This window comes from Lampetra planeri, chromosome 31 (genome assembly GCF_965212315.1).
Source record: "Lampetra planeri chromosome 31, kcLamPlan1.2.h2, whole genome shotgun sequence".
In the NCBI taxonomy this organism is placed as follows: Eukaryota; Metazoa; Chordata; class Hyperoartia; order Petromyzontiformes; family Petromyzontidae; genus Lampetra; species Lampetra planeri.
In genome coordinates, this window is record NC_136137.1 from 3,149,850 (window position 1) to 3,168,215 (window position 18,366).

The following is an 18,366-nucleotide window of genomic DNA, read 5'->3' on the forward strand; positions in this document are numbered from 1 at the left end:
TCGCCGACTCGCTAACGCACTCGCTCGCTCACTAATTCGCTTGTGCACTGACTGAACACACTCGCTAAAGTAGTTGTTCACTCCTGAACACACCCGCTAACTCACTCGTGCACTCGCTCACTCACTCACTCGCACACTCACTAATTTGCTTGTGCACTGACTGAACACACTCGCTAAAGTAGTTGTTCACTCCTGAACACACCCGCTAACTCACTCGTGCGCTCGCTCGCTCGCTCACTCACTCGCTCACTCACTCACTAATGCGCTTGTGTATTGACTGAACACACTCGCTAAAGTAGTTGTTCACTCCTGAACACACCCGCTAACTCACTCGTACACTCGCTCACTCACTCGCTCACTCACTCGCTCACTCACTCACTAATGCGCTTGTGTACTGACTGAACACACTCGCTAAAGTAGTTGTTCACTCCTGAACACACCCGCTAACTCACTCGTGCACTCGCTCACTCGCTCGCTCGCTCACTCGCTCACTCACTCGCTCACTCACTCACTAATGCGCTTGTGCACTGACTGAACACACTCGCTAAAGTAGTTGTTCACTCCTGAACACACCCGCTAACTCACTCGTGCACTTGCTAACACTCACTCACGAACTCGTGCATGCGCTCACTCAGCAACCCATTTGCTCGCTCACTCGGTTATTCAAGAATATATTTGGTTAAACACTCACTGACCAACTCACCAAATTGTTGATGCTTTCACTCCATATATTCACTTATACTCAGAATAAACAAAATCTGCTCATGATACCAAGAATGTTCAAACCAGTCCAGACATCGCTTGCTTAAGTTGAAAAGGCCAGTAGGCTCATATAAAAATATACACGCATTGTATGCGGGGGTACGGAGCAGGGGAGGGTTTAAATTATTTTGCTTACCAAGTAGCAGCTCCCTTCACTCATTTATCACGTTCTCAGCAATATAATTCACTTGCTGTCTCGCCCACTCCTCCTTCCATTTGTCTTGTGGCACAAGGTGTCTTGCAATGCCCTATAATTTAGATTTATGGCGAGTGTAATTACAAGCAGTGTCATGATGCATGGTACAAAAATAACCCATGACCGGCACAGCATGCGCAGGTCTTGGGCAAGCGTTGCATTGACAAAGGGCTGAACATTAATAATAATGTTTAGTTTTATCGCTGAGGAACCACAGACAAGTCGGAAGGCAGCATCAAGGCGGTGAGCCGGCACCACCAATAATTTCCCAAGCTCTACAATCCTCTACATATGATTTTTATTTCAGCCAATGATCGAGCGTTTATACATGTGGGCGAAAGCAATCAGAATCTTTATTTACACTGGAGGAAGCCGATGAGCTATGAAGCTCTTTCTAAAAAAATTCACAAATGTCCGGTCGGGGCACTGAGGGGAGGGGAGGGGTCAGAAAGTTACAACAACAATCCGCGAGCATCCTGAGAAACAACCCACGCGTGTCAGGGGGCAACACACGGTCCGATACAGAAGGGACAGATAATATTAGTCCACACTTGGCTATTTACCACCTCCTGATACCTCGACGCGTACGGGAAGGAAGTTTTGCAACATCTGTGCTTGCGATCCACCAACTCTCGCCGCCACGATGCCGGATTAGGGGCGTGCATAGTCACTTCGGAATTCGCTAGGCGCGCCGTCGACACGCATTACACACGAGTATAGTCCAGTGTTAAGATTCTGTGAAGCAATGGGAGGTTGGGGGGGGGGGATAGTTGGATTAAGGTCTGTGCGGAGGAGGGTGACTGGAGAGTGAAGTTTTTTTTTTATCCCGTAGGAGCTGTGGACGTGTCACATTGGGCATGAAAAGTTCACCGTAATTTGTATTATTGTCAAGGCCGTAAGTTTATAACCATGTGGAAAATGTGTCCTCAGTCAAAATGGAGGAATTCTCAATGCTGGATTTATTAAAAAGTAAATAGGAAAGTCACACGTGGCAATAACTCTCGGTTCAGTCAGTACAGATTAAAACTGTGAGTCACTGTGAGATGTTTTAAAAAGTTGAGTGATTTAAAAAAAATAAAGAAGGTGTTAAATAGCATTAAAAGCTAATCCTACCCATGCAATTATAATGATTGATTCAAGTTTGAGAAGTTAAGGGCATTTTGCTTAAAATTAATTTCCCTTAAATAGACGATTGGGGTGGAGTGGTGGCACAGTGGTTAGCGCGTTTTGCTATGGATCTCTTGCCCTGAGTTTTAATCCCGGCCACAGCTAAAGCCAGTGGTGAGTGACATCTGAACCGATGTTCGGCTTCCCACTCTTTTCAACTTTCCGCACTAACCACCAGGATCAAGTACGGTCAGACAACCACCATAACAATCTTCTTCCAGTAGTGTACAGCATTCCCTCATTATCGACGAGGGATACCTTATGCAGATCTCGTGACTAGCTAATTTTGCCTACGAATTACCTTAAATAAATATGTAAATAATACATCTCACCACTTTCTCTCTCATCACTTTATTTCTCATCACTTTCTCTCTCATCACATTCTCTCTCATCACTTTATTTCTCTCTCTCAATGCAGTCGCGTAGAGTTCCAGATGCGATTCGAGGATAGTCAAAGTCGCGGAGAGCAAGTTTGTGAATCACGAGGGGAATACTGCATCGCTGTGGGGCCGTATATGACTTTATTATTAGCTTTAAAAAAAGGATTTACTCAAATCGAGAAAAGGTCTATTTAAGCCGTGTTGCTATGAAAGCACTCGATACAAGTCAAAACAAGATGGCCGCTAGCACTTTGCGCTATCTCGCGGCATCGGAGAGGACGTGCCGGTAAAATTAAACGCTTCCTGCCACCCTCGGTCACTCTGGGATTCGCCAGGCGCACAGACGCCCTGACAACTCCTTATCACTGTGACCGCTCCGATTTTATTTTAAAAGAGTGAGAGAGCGAACTCCCCCCCCCCCACCTCCCACTGCCCCCCCCCCCCTTCTCTTCCCGCAGTGGTTCTCAAAACTCTGTCGCGAAATTCCAGTTGAGCCCGTTAGACAAATCCACTGTGAAGGATTTGTAAATTATGACCCACGTGTTTTCAATCCTGAACGTAGCATTAGAGCCCATTTAGCCGCAGTGTTTACAGTGGCGCGGAATGCCTCGTCTGTTTTGTTTTGGTTCCCATGTCCTTATTTACAAACATTTTTCGTTCCCTCCCTCAACCTCAAGAGTAGCTTCGCGCTGCGTTGCCGCTCTTGACTCCGTACATCACTCGTGTTTTGTTGCATCGGAGGGCACAGGTCAACGTACGATAAAGGTCACGGGTCAACGTACGATTTTACTGGGGTGTAGGTAATGGCAAAACTAGAGCAGCACTTGACAAAGCTGCAGCACCTGGTGTGGGGGAGGTCAATGGCAGCAGTCGAACGGAGAGGCTGATCCCCTACCTTGAGAATGAGGAATTTACACCTCCAAACTGAGCTTCACCAATGTGAATGTTAGAGATGGGACAATGAAATCGATCAAGTGACAAAAAATTGTTATTTGTCATCAATAACTCGGGCCTCTTGAAAAATGGCAACCGCCCCACATCCTACCTCCTGAAGGCTGGAAACCCCCAACAAGGCACGGCCAGTGTGACGCGGCTGACTGTGCGATGATGTCACCAAGGCCCGAAATGATTGTCCCCTATATTCCTATAATCTCCCGCACCTCCAATGAGCACCTTTGCCTTTGTACGGTACGAAAGAAGTTGAACATTCATGCATACAAATGGGAGTACCCGGTAATAACGATGATCTGGAGTTATTTCTGCACGCCACTGCGTCACTGTGAGGACAAAACGAGGCGACATGGATGTGGCATGCCAAAATAATTCCCTGAGCAGCGTTCACGATTTTTTCCAGCTGAAATTAAGACCTGTCATTTATCACATATATATAGCACAACAAAGACAAAGATCCCCCACGTCCGGCCGCCTTTGTCTCCTTAGTGGCGATGTTTACACATACCAGGTACTAATTTTAGGCTGAGTTGACCTTGGGGAGGCCCAGGACCAGTTTAGATAATTGTGACTAGTGTTGGCCACGAGCGGAAATTTAACTCGGGTCACTGGGTTTGTTGTGCTGCGCACCGACCACTGCACCACCGATCTACACAACAAGACAAAGATCCCCCGTATAGCCTGAGCAGACTATTGGGGCAAGTGCTGTTAGCGAGCACCTATGAAAGCCGGCACGGCACACGAGGGGGTGGGGTGACCAGCACCACGCCCGGCCGCCTTTGTCTCCCTAGTGGCGATGTTTACACACCGCACCAGGTACTCATTTGAGGCTGAGTCGACTTAGTGGAGGCCCAGGGACGTTTCAGATAATCGTCACCGGTGTTGGCCATGAGCAAGAATCGAACCCGGGCCGCCAGGTTCGTAGCGCGGCGCGCTAACCGCTTCACTACCGCTCCCCACAACACACACAACCCGCAGAGATGTAACTCATGAACTGCTTAATCTCCTTTGGTCATCTCAGAAAAATGCATCGCGGGGGCTGGTAGTGGGGAGGAGGAGGAGCAGGAGGAAGGGGAGAGGTTATCATCGTCGTCCTTGTCCCCGCCTTGGGATGCAAGTGGCTCACCTCTGCAGCGGTCGCAGCGTGGGAAGGAAATCGGCGACTGTCCGGTGCTGGCGCCACGGGAATACTGTTGCCCGTAGCCCAGCCCCCCCGTTGACCGATAACTCTATCTGTTTGTGCCTATTAATAGGCTCGGCCGCACCTACTTTTATAAATGAATTAATTAAATGCACTCCTTTTTTTGTCTGTTTTAAGGCTGATCTCCGAGCACGTCCGCTAGCGCCGCGCTCGTTGTTTTCGTTGAGCCCTTCCGCGTGCTTTGAGAGTTTTTGCCCCCGCGCAGCGATGCCATTAACACGCGACGCTCGTTTTGTGTGTTCCGGATAATTATCCGTGTCCAGATTGGGGGAGAGACGGTTTTTGTCGGCAGTCTGTTATAATAGTCGACGTGTGGAATATTTTCTGGGCCCTACTAGAGTGACGTGGAATTTCAACCTCCTGGTGACAGAGATGAGTTACCGCCACGTGCTCATCCTGAGTAGGGAGACGCTGTGAGTTGTTTCTGAGTCGGCTGCTTATCTCTAGGATCTGCCACTATACACGTGGAACTGGAGTTGCCATATGTCCGGGTTTGACCTCGACAGTCTGGGAATTGGCGTCTGTGTTTTGGGCGGCAGGAGTTGATTTGTACCGAGATCTGGTACCGGTATTTATTGTGAACTTTATTACGGTGTACTGCACAGTTTTTGTGGACCTGGCTGATACGTATGGCTTTTGTTTGTGGAAGAAGGCGCCACTGAACAGAACCTAATGATGTGTAGATACATGCCTGGCAAAAATAAAATAAGATCTTAACGAAGCCATTTCAATGCGGGGGAGGCACTTTGACCTCACTTTACCGTGGTGTTTTGATGGGCTCTTTAACTGTAGGGTTTGCCATTTTGTCATCATGATCATCACTATTTGCATTGATCTCTCCACTGCTGGATGAAGGCCTGCTGTTTTACACGTGCCACTGAATAGCGGCTGACGACAAACAGATTTTTGCTCCAATATCAAATCTGTCACGGATACAATGATTATCGTGAACATCCCTTTGATGCTGCTAATCCTGCATAATGCACGGGCATAATATGACTTTGAAACCCCCCCCCCCACCTCCTACACATTCCACAAGTAGCGACTAATCCCAAATCTGCATTTTCCATAAATATGCTAAATTCCTCTTGATATGCAAATTCCTTTGTCAAGGCGCCCTTCCCCCTCCAACCCAGCTTAAATATACGCTGCCAAGCCCGGTGGTGCTCATTCAGAGACGCTGTCTTTCCGAAAGACCTGTTCTTCACCTGAGGACGGCTGCTTGCGTTGTGGGCGAAACGTCGTGAGAATTATTTTATTATGTTTTATTTTTATTATTTTATTATTTCTCTTCGACGTGACTTTACCGAAAGAACCAAGAAGATGAATCCCTTTCTCAATCCACTAAACCAAGGCTTCTCCCCCATGTCCTGCCGGTCATAGGGTTTGGTGGACCCCTCGCCCTGCTGGGTCTTGCGTGGGTTGACGGAATAGCACAAGCGTCTCTTTATAATAAATACCGTTTTAAATTGTCCCATATTTTGCCGATGTTAACAACGTGGGAAACAAGTTGGTGGCTGAGGACACGTGTTCTGCAGCTGTGCAAGTGACGGCGCAACGCCGGGTGACCGCACAGACGAGCTCGCCAGATTGGGGGTTCACAGAGGGGTGGCCAAATATTGTCGGCTTGCGAACGCGTCAACACGCACCTTACCGTTACGCAACAACAACAACAAGAATAATAATCATGCGAAAAATGAGCAGGGCTCAGCTTTACCGCACGACTGCGACGTCTGTTGTGCGGTGGCATTATAATTAGAAACAGTGTCGATGCCAGTAGTACTTGATTAGTGCAGCTAAGATGCAGTCATGGATAAATAGTAGAAATAGTTCCCTAAGTACACACATCACTTACACCATCACCATCCGGGCGTTGATGAAAACGTCAGTTTGTCCGAGTACATCGCACACATCACGATCGTGTGAATATGGGCCGCGTGAAATGACGTCACGGGCCGTCGTGCCTTTGCCGTTGGGCCATCACTCCCCCATCCCACTGCTCTTGTTGCCAGAGCTTGGAGGTGGAGAAGTGAAAAGCCGTGAGGACGACCAAGAGGTGATGGGAGGAGGAGGGGATGGGGGCAGCACAGGACAGGGGCCAGAATCTAGAGACCCCAGAGAGAGAGAGAGAGAAGCCGCCCCCGCGCACTCAGGCCTGTGCTTCCCGGCACGTAGCAGGGAGCGGCGCTACACGGTCGGCCCTGGCGGTTGAGTCACCTTGGCAATCCGGCCCACGCTTGGGACGTTTGGGCTACGATGCGTGTTCAGAAATAGGACAGCGGGGGCGGCTCATTTAATATCTTGCACCAGAGCCCCTGCAATTCATGCAATCTCACTGGTCTCCATGCGAACTTATGGGTCTCCATGTGAGTCAAGGGGGGCCCTTTGTTAGTGGTGTAGTTTTCAAGTGTGTGCAGACAGTGCAACTGCACCAGGGCCCAGAGGCCAGAGGAGCACCTGATGTACATTATTATAGGCTACATATGATGGTCTCTTGTAGCACCGTTCCAGATGTATAATAAACACACTTCACATCTCACTTGTATCCCATCATTACGTCTCAATTTTACGGGAAGTGCTGCCACTCGGGGTGTGTACCCATGTGCCCCACTAGAGGGAACTCTGGAGAGCCACTTTAGAGGATCTTTGGCCTACTCTTCTATGTTTTTGTATTATTTTTACCCCTATATATATTTGACAATTTTGCCGGTGCATCACGCCGTCCTTGGTTTTGCCTCTTGGTTCAAACCACCAAGCGACTGTAATAAATAGCTGGACGATATGAACTACTATTTAAACTATTACAAACTATTAACCATTTTTTATATATCAGGTAAGGCTCACTAAGCTATATAGCGATTTTTAAGAAGCGCTATGGCCACAAAAGATAGCTCAAGGAAGTGGCTTATCATCATATGTAAATGTGTTGCAGCCAAATACTCCGAACGCATGTTTCTAAATGTGCGTGGGGAAAACCGGAGGACCCGGAGAAAAATCCACGCAACGTGCAAACTCTAATTATGCAAGCATCATGATCGGGATCGAACCCACGACCTCCTGTATACCAGGCGAGATAGTTAACATCTCCAAGCCACGGTTATGATTGTGAGAGAGAGACGTACAGGCATCAGGGTCACTGTGACTCTGCCACTGCCACGCGACTGCTACCGAACAACACGCGGCGCGCTGTGTCGATCGCTCAGCAGAAGGCGGGCGGCGACGGCGACGAGGTGGAGGGCCCCGCGGCGGACCAGGGGTCGGCCACCGCGCCCCCCCCCGAAACGCCGAGGAGAATGTTCACCTACGAGATCCCCCTCAACGACTCGGGCTCCGCGGGGCTCGGCATCAGCGTGAAGGGCTCGCGGGAGGACGACACCGACCTCGGCATCTTCGTCAAGTCCATCATCTTCGGCGGAGCCGCCTCCAAGGTGCCGAATTAGGGCGGTGCTGCGGACAAAGAGGCAGTAAGGGGGGAGTGGTTGATGACGATTGTGTAAATGTTTTTTTTTGTTCGCTGTGATGGTGTTAATGAACGTGATGGCGATTATGAAGATGACGGTGGTAAGCATGACTGCTGATTTAGACTGTTGGTTCTCTTGTGATGATGATGACGATGACAGCAAACGTATGTATGTTGAACTTCTTTCGCACCATACGTAGCCAACCAACTAATAGGAGGTGTGGGGAAGGACAAAACAATAATTTTGATTGGGTGATGATGATGATTATGTTGATTGTGATTTTGCCTTTGATGATAATGATTGTGCATGTTTGATGATAATGACAGGTAAAAATAGCGGTTGTGATGGGATAATGATGACAGTGGTGATGGAATTGTCATTTTGGTTTCAACGATGGTGATGATTCCAGGACTGCACCTTTACCTCGTACAGGGAGATTCGTAGTCGCCGTCATCGCCGTCATCATTATCCAACGTCGAGGAGGATGTTTCATTTCGATTTAAAGCTTTCGTGACTGCAGGGATTCATCTTCTTGGTTCTTTCGGTAAAGTCACGTAGAAGGGAAATAATAAAATAATAAAAATAAAACATAATAAAATAATTCTCACGACGTTTCGGCCACAATGGCTGCTTGCGTTGCTTGCGTTGTGGCCGAAACGTCGTGAGAATTATTTTATTATGTTTTATTTTTATTATTTTATTATATCCCTTCTACGTGACTTTACCGAAAGAACCAAGAAGAGGATGTTTCAATTTTTTTTAAACCTCAATTACGACGACGAAGGTCACGCGGCGGTTCTCGCTGACCCCCACAGGACGGGCGGCTGCGCGTGAACGATCAGCTGGTGGCGGTGAACGGCCAGTCGCTGCTGGGCCGCACAAACTCCGAGGCCATGGAGGTCCTGCGGCGCTCCATGTCCACCGACGGGAACGTGCGGGGAATGATCCAGATCGTGGTGGCTCGCCGTGCCGTCCGCTTCAGCCAGGTGCGCCATCGGGTAGAACCTGAGGGGAGGCGTGACATTGTTCCTTTTTCTCCCCCCCCCCCCTTCTCCTCTCTCCCCTTCTTCCATGCAACTGCACAACCGAGTCACACCGGGGGCGGGGGAGGGGGCGGGTCGGTGGGCATGCTAAGCTGGCCTGGCATGGCGCAGGTCAGGAGGTGAAAGTTTTGTCCGGAAGCAGAGCTGTGCCGCTGACGTCGCACGCAGCGAAAGAGCCGAGACGCACGTCCGTGTAGATGCACCTCGACGTCGCGTGCGACGTGGCGATTATCCGCACCGGCCCAGGTCCTCCCCCCGAGTTGATTCGGCCTGAAATCAGTACCTGTTGCGGGATTATAAACATCGCCACTGGAGAAACAAAGGCGTCAGGGTGGGTGTGGTGGTGGCCACCCGGCCCCCTCTTGTGTCGTGCCGGCCTTCATGGATGCTTGCTCACAGCACCTGCCCCAACAGTCTGTTAAGGCTATACAGGGGAGACATTTGTGTTTGTTTGACGCAGTCCACTGTGTCAGTGAACTAACTGATGATGCCAAGCCCGATTTAGATGTCTTGTGAGACCTGTATATCACAGTTTGATTCGGCCTCGGCAAGCAAATAGCCAGCGGAACCCCCCCCCCCCTCCACATACCATGAGGGTCCCATGCTGGCTTGGCTCAGACATGCCAGTGGAAAAGGGGTATTGGTGTTGGGACAGGCTACGGTCTGATAATGGAAATGTGGATATTCGCTCGTGCTTGCTTCTTCCCTCTGTCTGCCCTCCTCAGCCGATCGTTCCTCAGGGCTCCTCCAAGGCCGTTTCACCTGGACACGTGGATCAGACTCACTCAGACTACAACTCCCTCCTTTATCACACGATCGGAGCCCACCAATCGGGGCTGAAGAATGGCATTCTCGGTAAGAGGGCGTTTGTATGATTTTATCTGTTAGTCGCGTGCGTGTTGAAACCGGCCGTTGGTTTTCTGTACGTCCTGCGCAAAGGCCGCTGTGTTCAGAGCGCAGTTCGCTAAATGCTGCACCACCGCTGGTGCCTTGTACATAACTAACTGCAGGTTGAGATGAGAATAACGGCACGCAGACACGTGTACAAACCCATCCGTTCGACAATGAACCAGGCAACAAGCTCGTAAGCAGTGTGATCGTAGAGAAAACAATGAAATGGGCAGCCCATAACAATAATGATAATAATGCATAAGTACATCTGGTATTCACACTGCTCTTACAGCACAAGGCTACCTCGATGGTGATGTGATTCACATATGAGTATAGTCTACTTGCAGGGGGGGCGATAATTGACGGCAAAACGTAATACTCGAATTGTAAATGTTGTGGGTTTGCTCTGCAATGCACTGGTGTGCTGAACTAGTCACAAATTGGCACGTTTTATTCACGTGACAAACCTTACTAACTGGCTTTGTCGGGTGGTGGCGGATTTAACGACACATTTATATTTACGTAATCTAACCCCAAAACAAACTTATATTGCGGATGATATTGGTCGCCAAGGCCAACGTGTTAAACTGAGGGGGCGATGTGTTAATCATGGAGCACAATGGGCTCGCTAGGATTCCTTACAAACAAAGTTTGTCGGACAATAGACCGGTTGGCCATCCTAAGACGCGGTGGAGAGCCCTGCTCGGCGAATGATTTGCACAGGGCCTGGAATATCCGTACACGGGACAGCAACCGGAAGAGACCGTATGAACAGCGAAGAGCAGTGATGTTGACGTTGTGGTCACAGTACGGATGATGATGATGATCGTGCACCGTTACCGTGCTTTTTGTTACGCGTGCTATGCACAATGTTGACGACATTCACGGTAACGATGATGTACCTCTGATTAGCACGGTTGGCTACATATGGTGCAAAATAAGTTCAACATAGATACACGTCACTTATGACCACAGTCACGATGATGACTGTGAAGATGGCATGCCGGTGGCAATGTTCATGATGTCGTTCATGACCACCGTAACAAGAGCTGTAAAGATGCCGAGAAAACCGGTTGAACGTCGTTGAGCAGGCAAGACGAGAACCTGACGTTGAGATTGATCGATCGAAAGAATTGGTTTAATTGACTGTACCTACCGTCCATGTTTAATATAGAATCAAGTTGCAAGGTTATTCCATTTAACCAGGTGAGAACTCGAGAGACCAGGATGGAGAAGCCCTGCTTCGCGGAGTGAACGACGAGAGTAAAACAAACGATGTGCAGCACAACTTGCGTCTCGTGACGAATCGAAAAGATTGCTCGAGCACGAACGACATCAATTAAAGCGTTGCTCCGTGTGGTTTTTTTTTTGTTGGGGGCGGGGGGCGGGACAGGAGGGTGGGGGACGTTACCCAGGGACCGAGAATTAGCGGACAGCCCGCCACCTCCTCTCCCGCCACGGCGAACGCCGCTCCTCAACCACAGCTCCTGGACGGACGGTGGATCGGGGCCACGGGGCACGCAGTGGCCTCCTGCTGTCACGAGGTAGGCGTGATCCACCATTATCCCCCCTTCCCTGTAGTCGTCACCATAATGAGTGCCATCATCTCTTAATTGTCATAATTATCTTAGTATCATCATCATCAATGTCATCATCATTGTCATGGTTATCGTGACCATCATGGCCATCATCATCATCACCACCACCATCATGAGAGTTACCCAAGTGCAGTGGTGCCTGTTCGCAATCCAGAATATTGGAGGCAGGGTTGGCGAATCACTCGTTAAGGATGACGATGGTGACGATGTGCCCGCAGCGTGGGCTGGTGCCACGATTCTGAGGATGAGCCTGGGTGGTCGAGCGTCCAGGGGCACGGGAGAGGCCTCGGGGACGACGGCCCCGCTGACGGCATCAGGCACAGGAAGTCGCGCAGCATGGACATCAGTGAGTGCACGTGTGTGTGTGTGTGCGTGTGTACGTGTGTACGTGTGTGCGTGTGTAGGTGTGTAGGTGTGTAGGTGTGTGCGTGTGCACGTGGGGAGCGGTAGTGTAGTGGTTAGCGCGCTGCGCTAGGCACTCGGCAACCCGAGTTCGATTCCCGCTCACGGCCAACATCAGTGACGATTATCTGAACCGGTCCTGGGCCTCTCCTAGGTCGACTTAACCTCAAATGAGTACGTGGTGCGGTGTGTAAAAACGTCACCACTAAGGAGACAAAGGTGGCTGGGCGTGGTGCTGCCCCTCATAGGTGCTGCTGCTCGCGAACGCCACTTGCCCCGACAGTCCGTGTGGGTTACCTGGGGGACCTTTGTCTTTGTAAGTGTGTGTCATTATAGAGAGAGAGGTAGTTCAGCAGTTGGCGCACTGCGTTACGAACCCGGCGAACCGAGTTCGATTCTCACTTACGACCAATGACAGTGATGAATATTTGAATTGGGGCTGGGCCTCCCCGAGGTCGACTCAGCCTGAAGAATGTAACCATCAGTGTGTCACCATCAGCACTGGGGCGACCTATACGGCCAGGCATGGTGCTGGTCACCCCACCCCCCTTGCGTCCCAATGCAGCCTCAATGGGTGCTCCCTCACAGCACTTGCCCCAACAGATGGTTCAAGGCTATATGGGGGGGAAATGTATCTTTATATGTGTGTAGCCCCGTATCGCCATGATGCATACCGTCAGGGGAGATTGGCATCCATACCAGATGGGGGATTCGCTCGCTTGAATTGGCCTGAAAGTGAGCATCTCATGCGATGGTGCAGTTCACAGCAGCACAGGTGCTGGCCACACCACTCTCTCGTTTGCCATGCCGGCCTTCGTCGGATCGATCGCTATCACACAGAAACAACAAGAACAAATCAATCTCCGTTTCTGCTAAAAGCGCAGTGGTCGCTCGTGTTCAAAGTCAATTCGCGAACTAAACATTGCTCCGCTCTCTCCGAGGATGAATGCAAGCACGAAACATACATATGTACACACACTCACACACACGTGTGTACATATATACACATGTTTCGTGTATAATAGAACACGGAGTTGAGCACGTTGTCAAAAACCGCACCCCGTTTCTTTTCGCAGTCGCCGACGAAAACGACCGCGGCGGCCGCTCGTCGCAGCAGAGGGCAGGTAAAGCGGTGCGAGCGCGCAAACCTCGCTCCACGCTCGCGCTTCAAGAGCCCCGCCGCGCGGCGATGATTCCCAAGCCGGCCGCGCGCTGGCTCGGCCTCACCAGGCGACCCTCGTGAAGGTCAAGCGGCCTTTAAACCAGCCGGTATCGGCGACCGTTAATTTGGCCCGCCCGGAGTTGTCATTTTATTTGGCCGCTGTCTGTTGCTTCAAAGCGCGTGTGGGGGGGGGGGGGGGTTAAGGGCTTGGTGGTGGGGTGGGGGGGGGAGCACTTTGTCACCACCAGTGCCGTCTCGACTTCTGTGTCTCCGAGCCCAGAGGGGGTTCTTTAATTCCCCCGGTTCGCGTGGCCTCTGCCCTCGCTCGCTCCTGCAATCAAACGAGGCCTTGAAATGAAACGATGGCTAAACGAGAGGGGGGACCCCCTAGCGGCGCTCGTGGCCTGCTGGGAAGAGGGACGAGAGGCCACGTGCCCCCCCCCGCCCCCTGCCCCCCCTCGTAGGCCGTGAGCCAATGGTGGGTTTTGTGGTACCACCTGGGGTGGCAAATGCGACCAATATCCACCATGAGCAGCGTCTACAATGGGCAGAATCCACCATGGCCAGAAAACATAATGGATTGGTTCCATATGACTTGAAGCTTTCGTTACTGCAGAAATTCATATTCTTTGGGTCTTTCGATAAAGTCACGTAGAACAAAAAAAATTATAACAAAAAAACTACGACGTTTCGATCGCAACACAAGCAATCTTCATCAGGATCGAAACGTATTTTTTTTGGTTATTTTTTTTTGTTCTCCGTGACTTTACCGAAAGACCCAAAGAAGATGGTTTAAAAGACACATTATTCATTATATGTAGACGTTTCATATTAAATGTTTTTACATTCCTGAATGATCTATAAAAAATATAATATGGTTCCGTTTAAAAACATTGGGTTTTTCGTTATCTCGCAAGGCTACCACAAGGATCTTGCTATCATAATAATTTGTGATCTCGACCTAAAATTCTCGAAGAAAATCGAGGTTTGCACCTGCCACCCCAGTTGGTACTGGTGCAGGCCAGCGGCCAAGACAGTCGCGTGGTGACGGGTGGGTGTCTGCCGCCTATTAGATCCCGCTGCTGTCCATGTGTGTGCATTTAAGGTTTTTAGAAGTGGGTTATTTTTGTTGTTGAATGCCCCAGGCTCCAGTGGAGCTCAGTTTTAACGTTCACCGAGCAAACGTCAGCCACCTGAGAGAGACACGGCCACCAGAATAAACATCCGCTATTTGTTGAGCCCAACACCTTGATTTCCCCGTGTGGGAACGGTTTTCGGGGTTGGCTCATAATCAGCAACGATTAAATATTTGGGAGATTTTTGTATTAATTTAAATTAACAAATATATGGTTGTAACTGATTTCCGCATGCATGTGGCGTGAGTTAAGTTGTTAAAGGGGGGTGCGTGGCTTGCTTGGGGGGGGAGGGGGGGGGGGCACATAATGGTTTTGCCGGAGTTGGCAAGTTGATGATCTCATGCCCATCGCCAGTAACCGCGCTCATAAATACCCATCATCAAATTAGTTTTTCTAATCTCATTTGTTTCGGCCCAGCTGCGAGAGTTACGGTTGTGTATTTTCTTGCGATTTTTTAAAGTAACTATTTTGAGAGATTAACGTTTGGCAGCAGAAATCTCGTGGTTGTTGGAAGGGAGACGCTGTTCTCCGATAACAACACAAAAAAACGGTGCCGATTATAGCACAAATTTTACGTTGTTGACGATCACTGCCAATAAGTTTAAATCAACACTGAACTGATTGCTATGTGGATTATTCAAGATAAGTGAATGGTTTATTATCAAAAGAACTGGCCGGGTAACTCGGGATTGAGCACTGAATCCCAGCAGACACCCAAAATCAGACCAGGTTCTCAAGTGTAGTAAGGTGATTGTTGCAAATCCAGTCATCAATCACTGCAAGTAAAGGCCCTATTAAATATGGTATTTCACTTAATTTGGTTAATTCCCAGTACTGAAAAATATTCCGTACTGGGAATTGGGCTGTCACCTGAATGAATCTCAGAAGTAGTTCTGTGAAACATCCTTCCACAAGCCGTTCTCGAACGTGGGCTAATGCGCCACGAGAGTTCCGAGAGGACGCGTCGTCTCACCACATGGTGCCGATAGCGCAATTGGAATGAAAGCCGTTAGGAAAGTAAAAACCAATCAAAAACGTAACAAAAAAAATTAAGTCACTCGTGTATCATTACTCCCTAAGGCTGGAACACGAGGAGTGTAGGCCCTTCGCTCGGCCTGGTCATGTCCAGCTCGCTCGAGAGCCTTCAGGCCGCGGTGGCCGCGGCGTCGGGAGCCAACGACGGCGGCGGTGGCGGCGGCGATCGCCATCACGACGGCGACTTCTACTACGACGACGACGACGACGATGACGACTACGACGGAGGCGACGGTGGTGACGACATGGGCGGCCACGGCGTCTTCTCGCCGGGACGCCCACGCTCCGGCCTCGGCCGCGGGCGAGCTTGCAACGCCAGCTTCCGGGCCGCCATCGACAAGTCGTACGAGGAGGGCGGTGGCGGCGGCGGTGGTGGTGCGGGGACGGGCGCCAGCGACGCAGAGTCGTGGGTCACCGAGTCGCGCAGCGCCGGCTCCAGCCGGCACGGGCGCGGGGAGGGAGAGGTCAGCGACCCCGACACGTGTAAGTGTCGCGTCGGCAAACGGACAGACGGGATTTGCCCGCGCATGCGCGCAAACTTTGCTTGTAAACTAAGAAATTAAAAGATTTCACGGCTTACTGAGTAAATGCACCTACAAACTCTTACACACGATCGTGAACATACAGGCTAGCAAGCGAACTAATTAACAAGCTGATCACCAAATTTACAAACGAAAAATATCAACAAATGTTTTGACGAGACAACTAATTAACCTACGAATAAACTAACAAGTTAATTAAACTCGCTCCAAAGCTTAGAATACTAAACAAATTAATTTAATGGCCTTATGAATGAACATATGAAAAACAAAGTTAACCAATACACTTTAAATTTTTAAAACGAACAGGTTAATTACCAAACTAATTAACGTGTTAGTTTGTAATTATTTGAGTGGCTCAAATAATTAGCCAACATGGCAAAACACAAACTTACAAACTGATAAATGCAAAAAATAACAGCTCACAATGTTCAACTTGCCAACTAACCCTTGCAACAAGTATACTGTAAATAAAATGAGCTTGGGGTGGTGGCCTTGGGCCGCCAGTCTTGAGAGAGACTGTCTGAGTGTTCCAGACGCCGAAAAAGTGATTAAATTGTGACTGTCTGGAGGACAAAGTGCGTATCTCCACACGTTTTTCACACTGAAAACGAAACGAAACAATGTTTTATTTGACTAGGTAAGGCCTCCGCTGAGCTGTTTCGCTCTTTTTCAGAAGTGACCTGGCCACAAATGATAACGCGACGAAGTGGCTTATCGTGTGGAAATTTATAGCAGCCAAATACTCGTGTTTATTTTAAATGTGGAGGGAAATACCGGAGGACCCGGAGAAAAATCAACGCGACCACGGGGAGAGAGAGGCGTCAGGGTAGGGATCGACCCCCACGACCTCCTGTATACAGGCGAGGTAGTCAACATCTGGGCTGAGGGAGTCGTGTAAACCCCTTCATTTCGGTCCTCTTGGTTTTCAGGTGCAGGTGGCCCTGCTCGGCACTCTTGTTGTTCCTCAGCAGTGGTTTTTTTGTCTCCCCCCTTGACCTGTACGATGCTGCGACGTGTCCGCATTTGCCCCGTGCGCCGTTTTGTATTTTTTGACTGAACGTGTCGCGTCAAGGAGGGGGGGGGGGGGGGCGGGGAGGAGGAGAGCGTGTCGTTGGCGGTGATATTTAAACAACGACAACAACAACAACAAAAAAGAGAACATGAATCCGAAGGAAGACTTGACTTGCTGCTGTGTGCAGGAAGAGTGTTGCCTTGTGATCACGGTGGCTTGGGGGGGGGGGGGGGGGGGATGCAGTGTAAACAGCTCAAGACGTTGGGGGCCCCCACGCTTCAACTAGGCCGGTTCCCTCAGGGCCTTCTGTTTCACGTTAACATTTTAAACTTCCTGCCTGTTTAGACGCAGCTGTGAAAGCATATGAACGCTAAGGATTTGATTTGGGTCGCGGGCAGGAGCGGATAAAAAAAATTATCCCCACCCGGGTCATGTCGCGAATTCGGTTTGCGCAAAATTGATTCGGACGCTGGGCGATGCCTGTTTAGATTCTCATCTCTGAGCACGAATGTTTTGAGTTCTTTGAACGTCAAATGTTTGGAGTTCTTCGAACGTTGTTTTTGGCTTCGGTTGACATTCGTCTGATTGCTTTGTAATGGTAATTAGCAAAAGCTTTGATAACAGTTTCTGTAATGTGTCAATGGATAGTGTTAGTTTTTTTACCGGGAGAGAGACGCTGCTAGATTTGGTCACGTTAATAGAGCCCGCTTGTGGTGGTTAGCGCACTGCTCGCTGGACCTGGTGACCTATTCTTGTCCATGGCTAACGCCATCGGGGAGTGATGTCTGAACTCAGAATCAGAATATTTATTTATGCTGGAGGAATCTGATGAACTATAAAACTCTTCTTCGCATGGAGAAATATGGTCAAACAACCCCGATGAACGCCACGGCATGGTGAAAAATTTCATTCTGCAGTGGATTTATAAAAGGGTAGCACTTAAAAAAAGATGTACAGTATATGTTTATCCAAAACTGCAGGGATTACTGCTAAGAATGTGGCCTCAAACAGCAGCAAACAAAGTCTGGATGATGCTGCGGCAGATGCGGAGCCGCGTGGCTTACAGTGTAACGCGGTACGCACCGAAACAGACGTGCATGAAGAAATATGAATTTCTCATCAGTTTTTGGGTTCGGATATATAAACAAAAACTTAGTAAAGTAAAATAAGGTCACGATAGACGACCCAGACACACCTTACCGAGATGAAACCCCCTCGTCCCAATTCAGACCGATAATCGCGAGCCCCAATCACCGCTGCCCGAGGTCTAATTATTCCACCATTGTAACCTCCATTGCCAGTAGCAAAATATGATATATTTTTTTTACCATTTTATCTGGCAACAAAACTGACACCTTTTTTACAAGGAGTCATGTTTGCATTGACCACAATACCTGCGGTCAGAATGCAAACAAAAAACACAACTC

General features: G+C 49.4%; 1 protein-coding gene across 1 annotated transcript in view; it reads left to right on the plus strand.

Moving 5' to 3' along the window:
• Positions 1-18,366, plus strand: part of LOC144729098 (partitioning defective 3 homolog B-like) — a 98,691-nt gene that overhangs the window by 67,479 nt on the left and 12,846 nt on the right. The window contains 7 exon segments of the mRNA XM_078609013.1: positions 7,861-8,085; positions 8,934-9,104; positions 9,887-10,016; positions 11,446-11,596; positions 11,869-11,996; positions 13,129-13,176; positions 15,431-15,868. Of these exon segments, the coding sequence (XP_078465139.1) occupies positions 7,861-8,085; positions 8,934-9,104; positions 9,887-10,016; positions 11,446-11,596; positions 11,869-11,996; positions 13,129-13,176; positions 15,431-15,868 (1,291 nt within the window).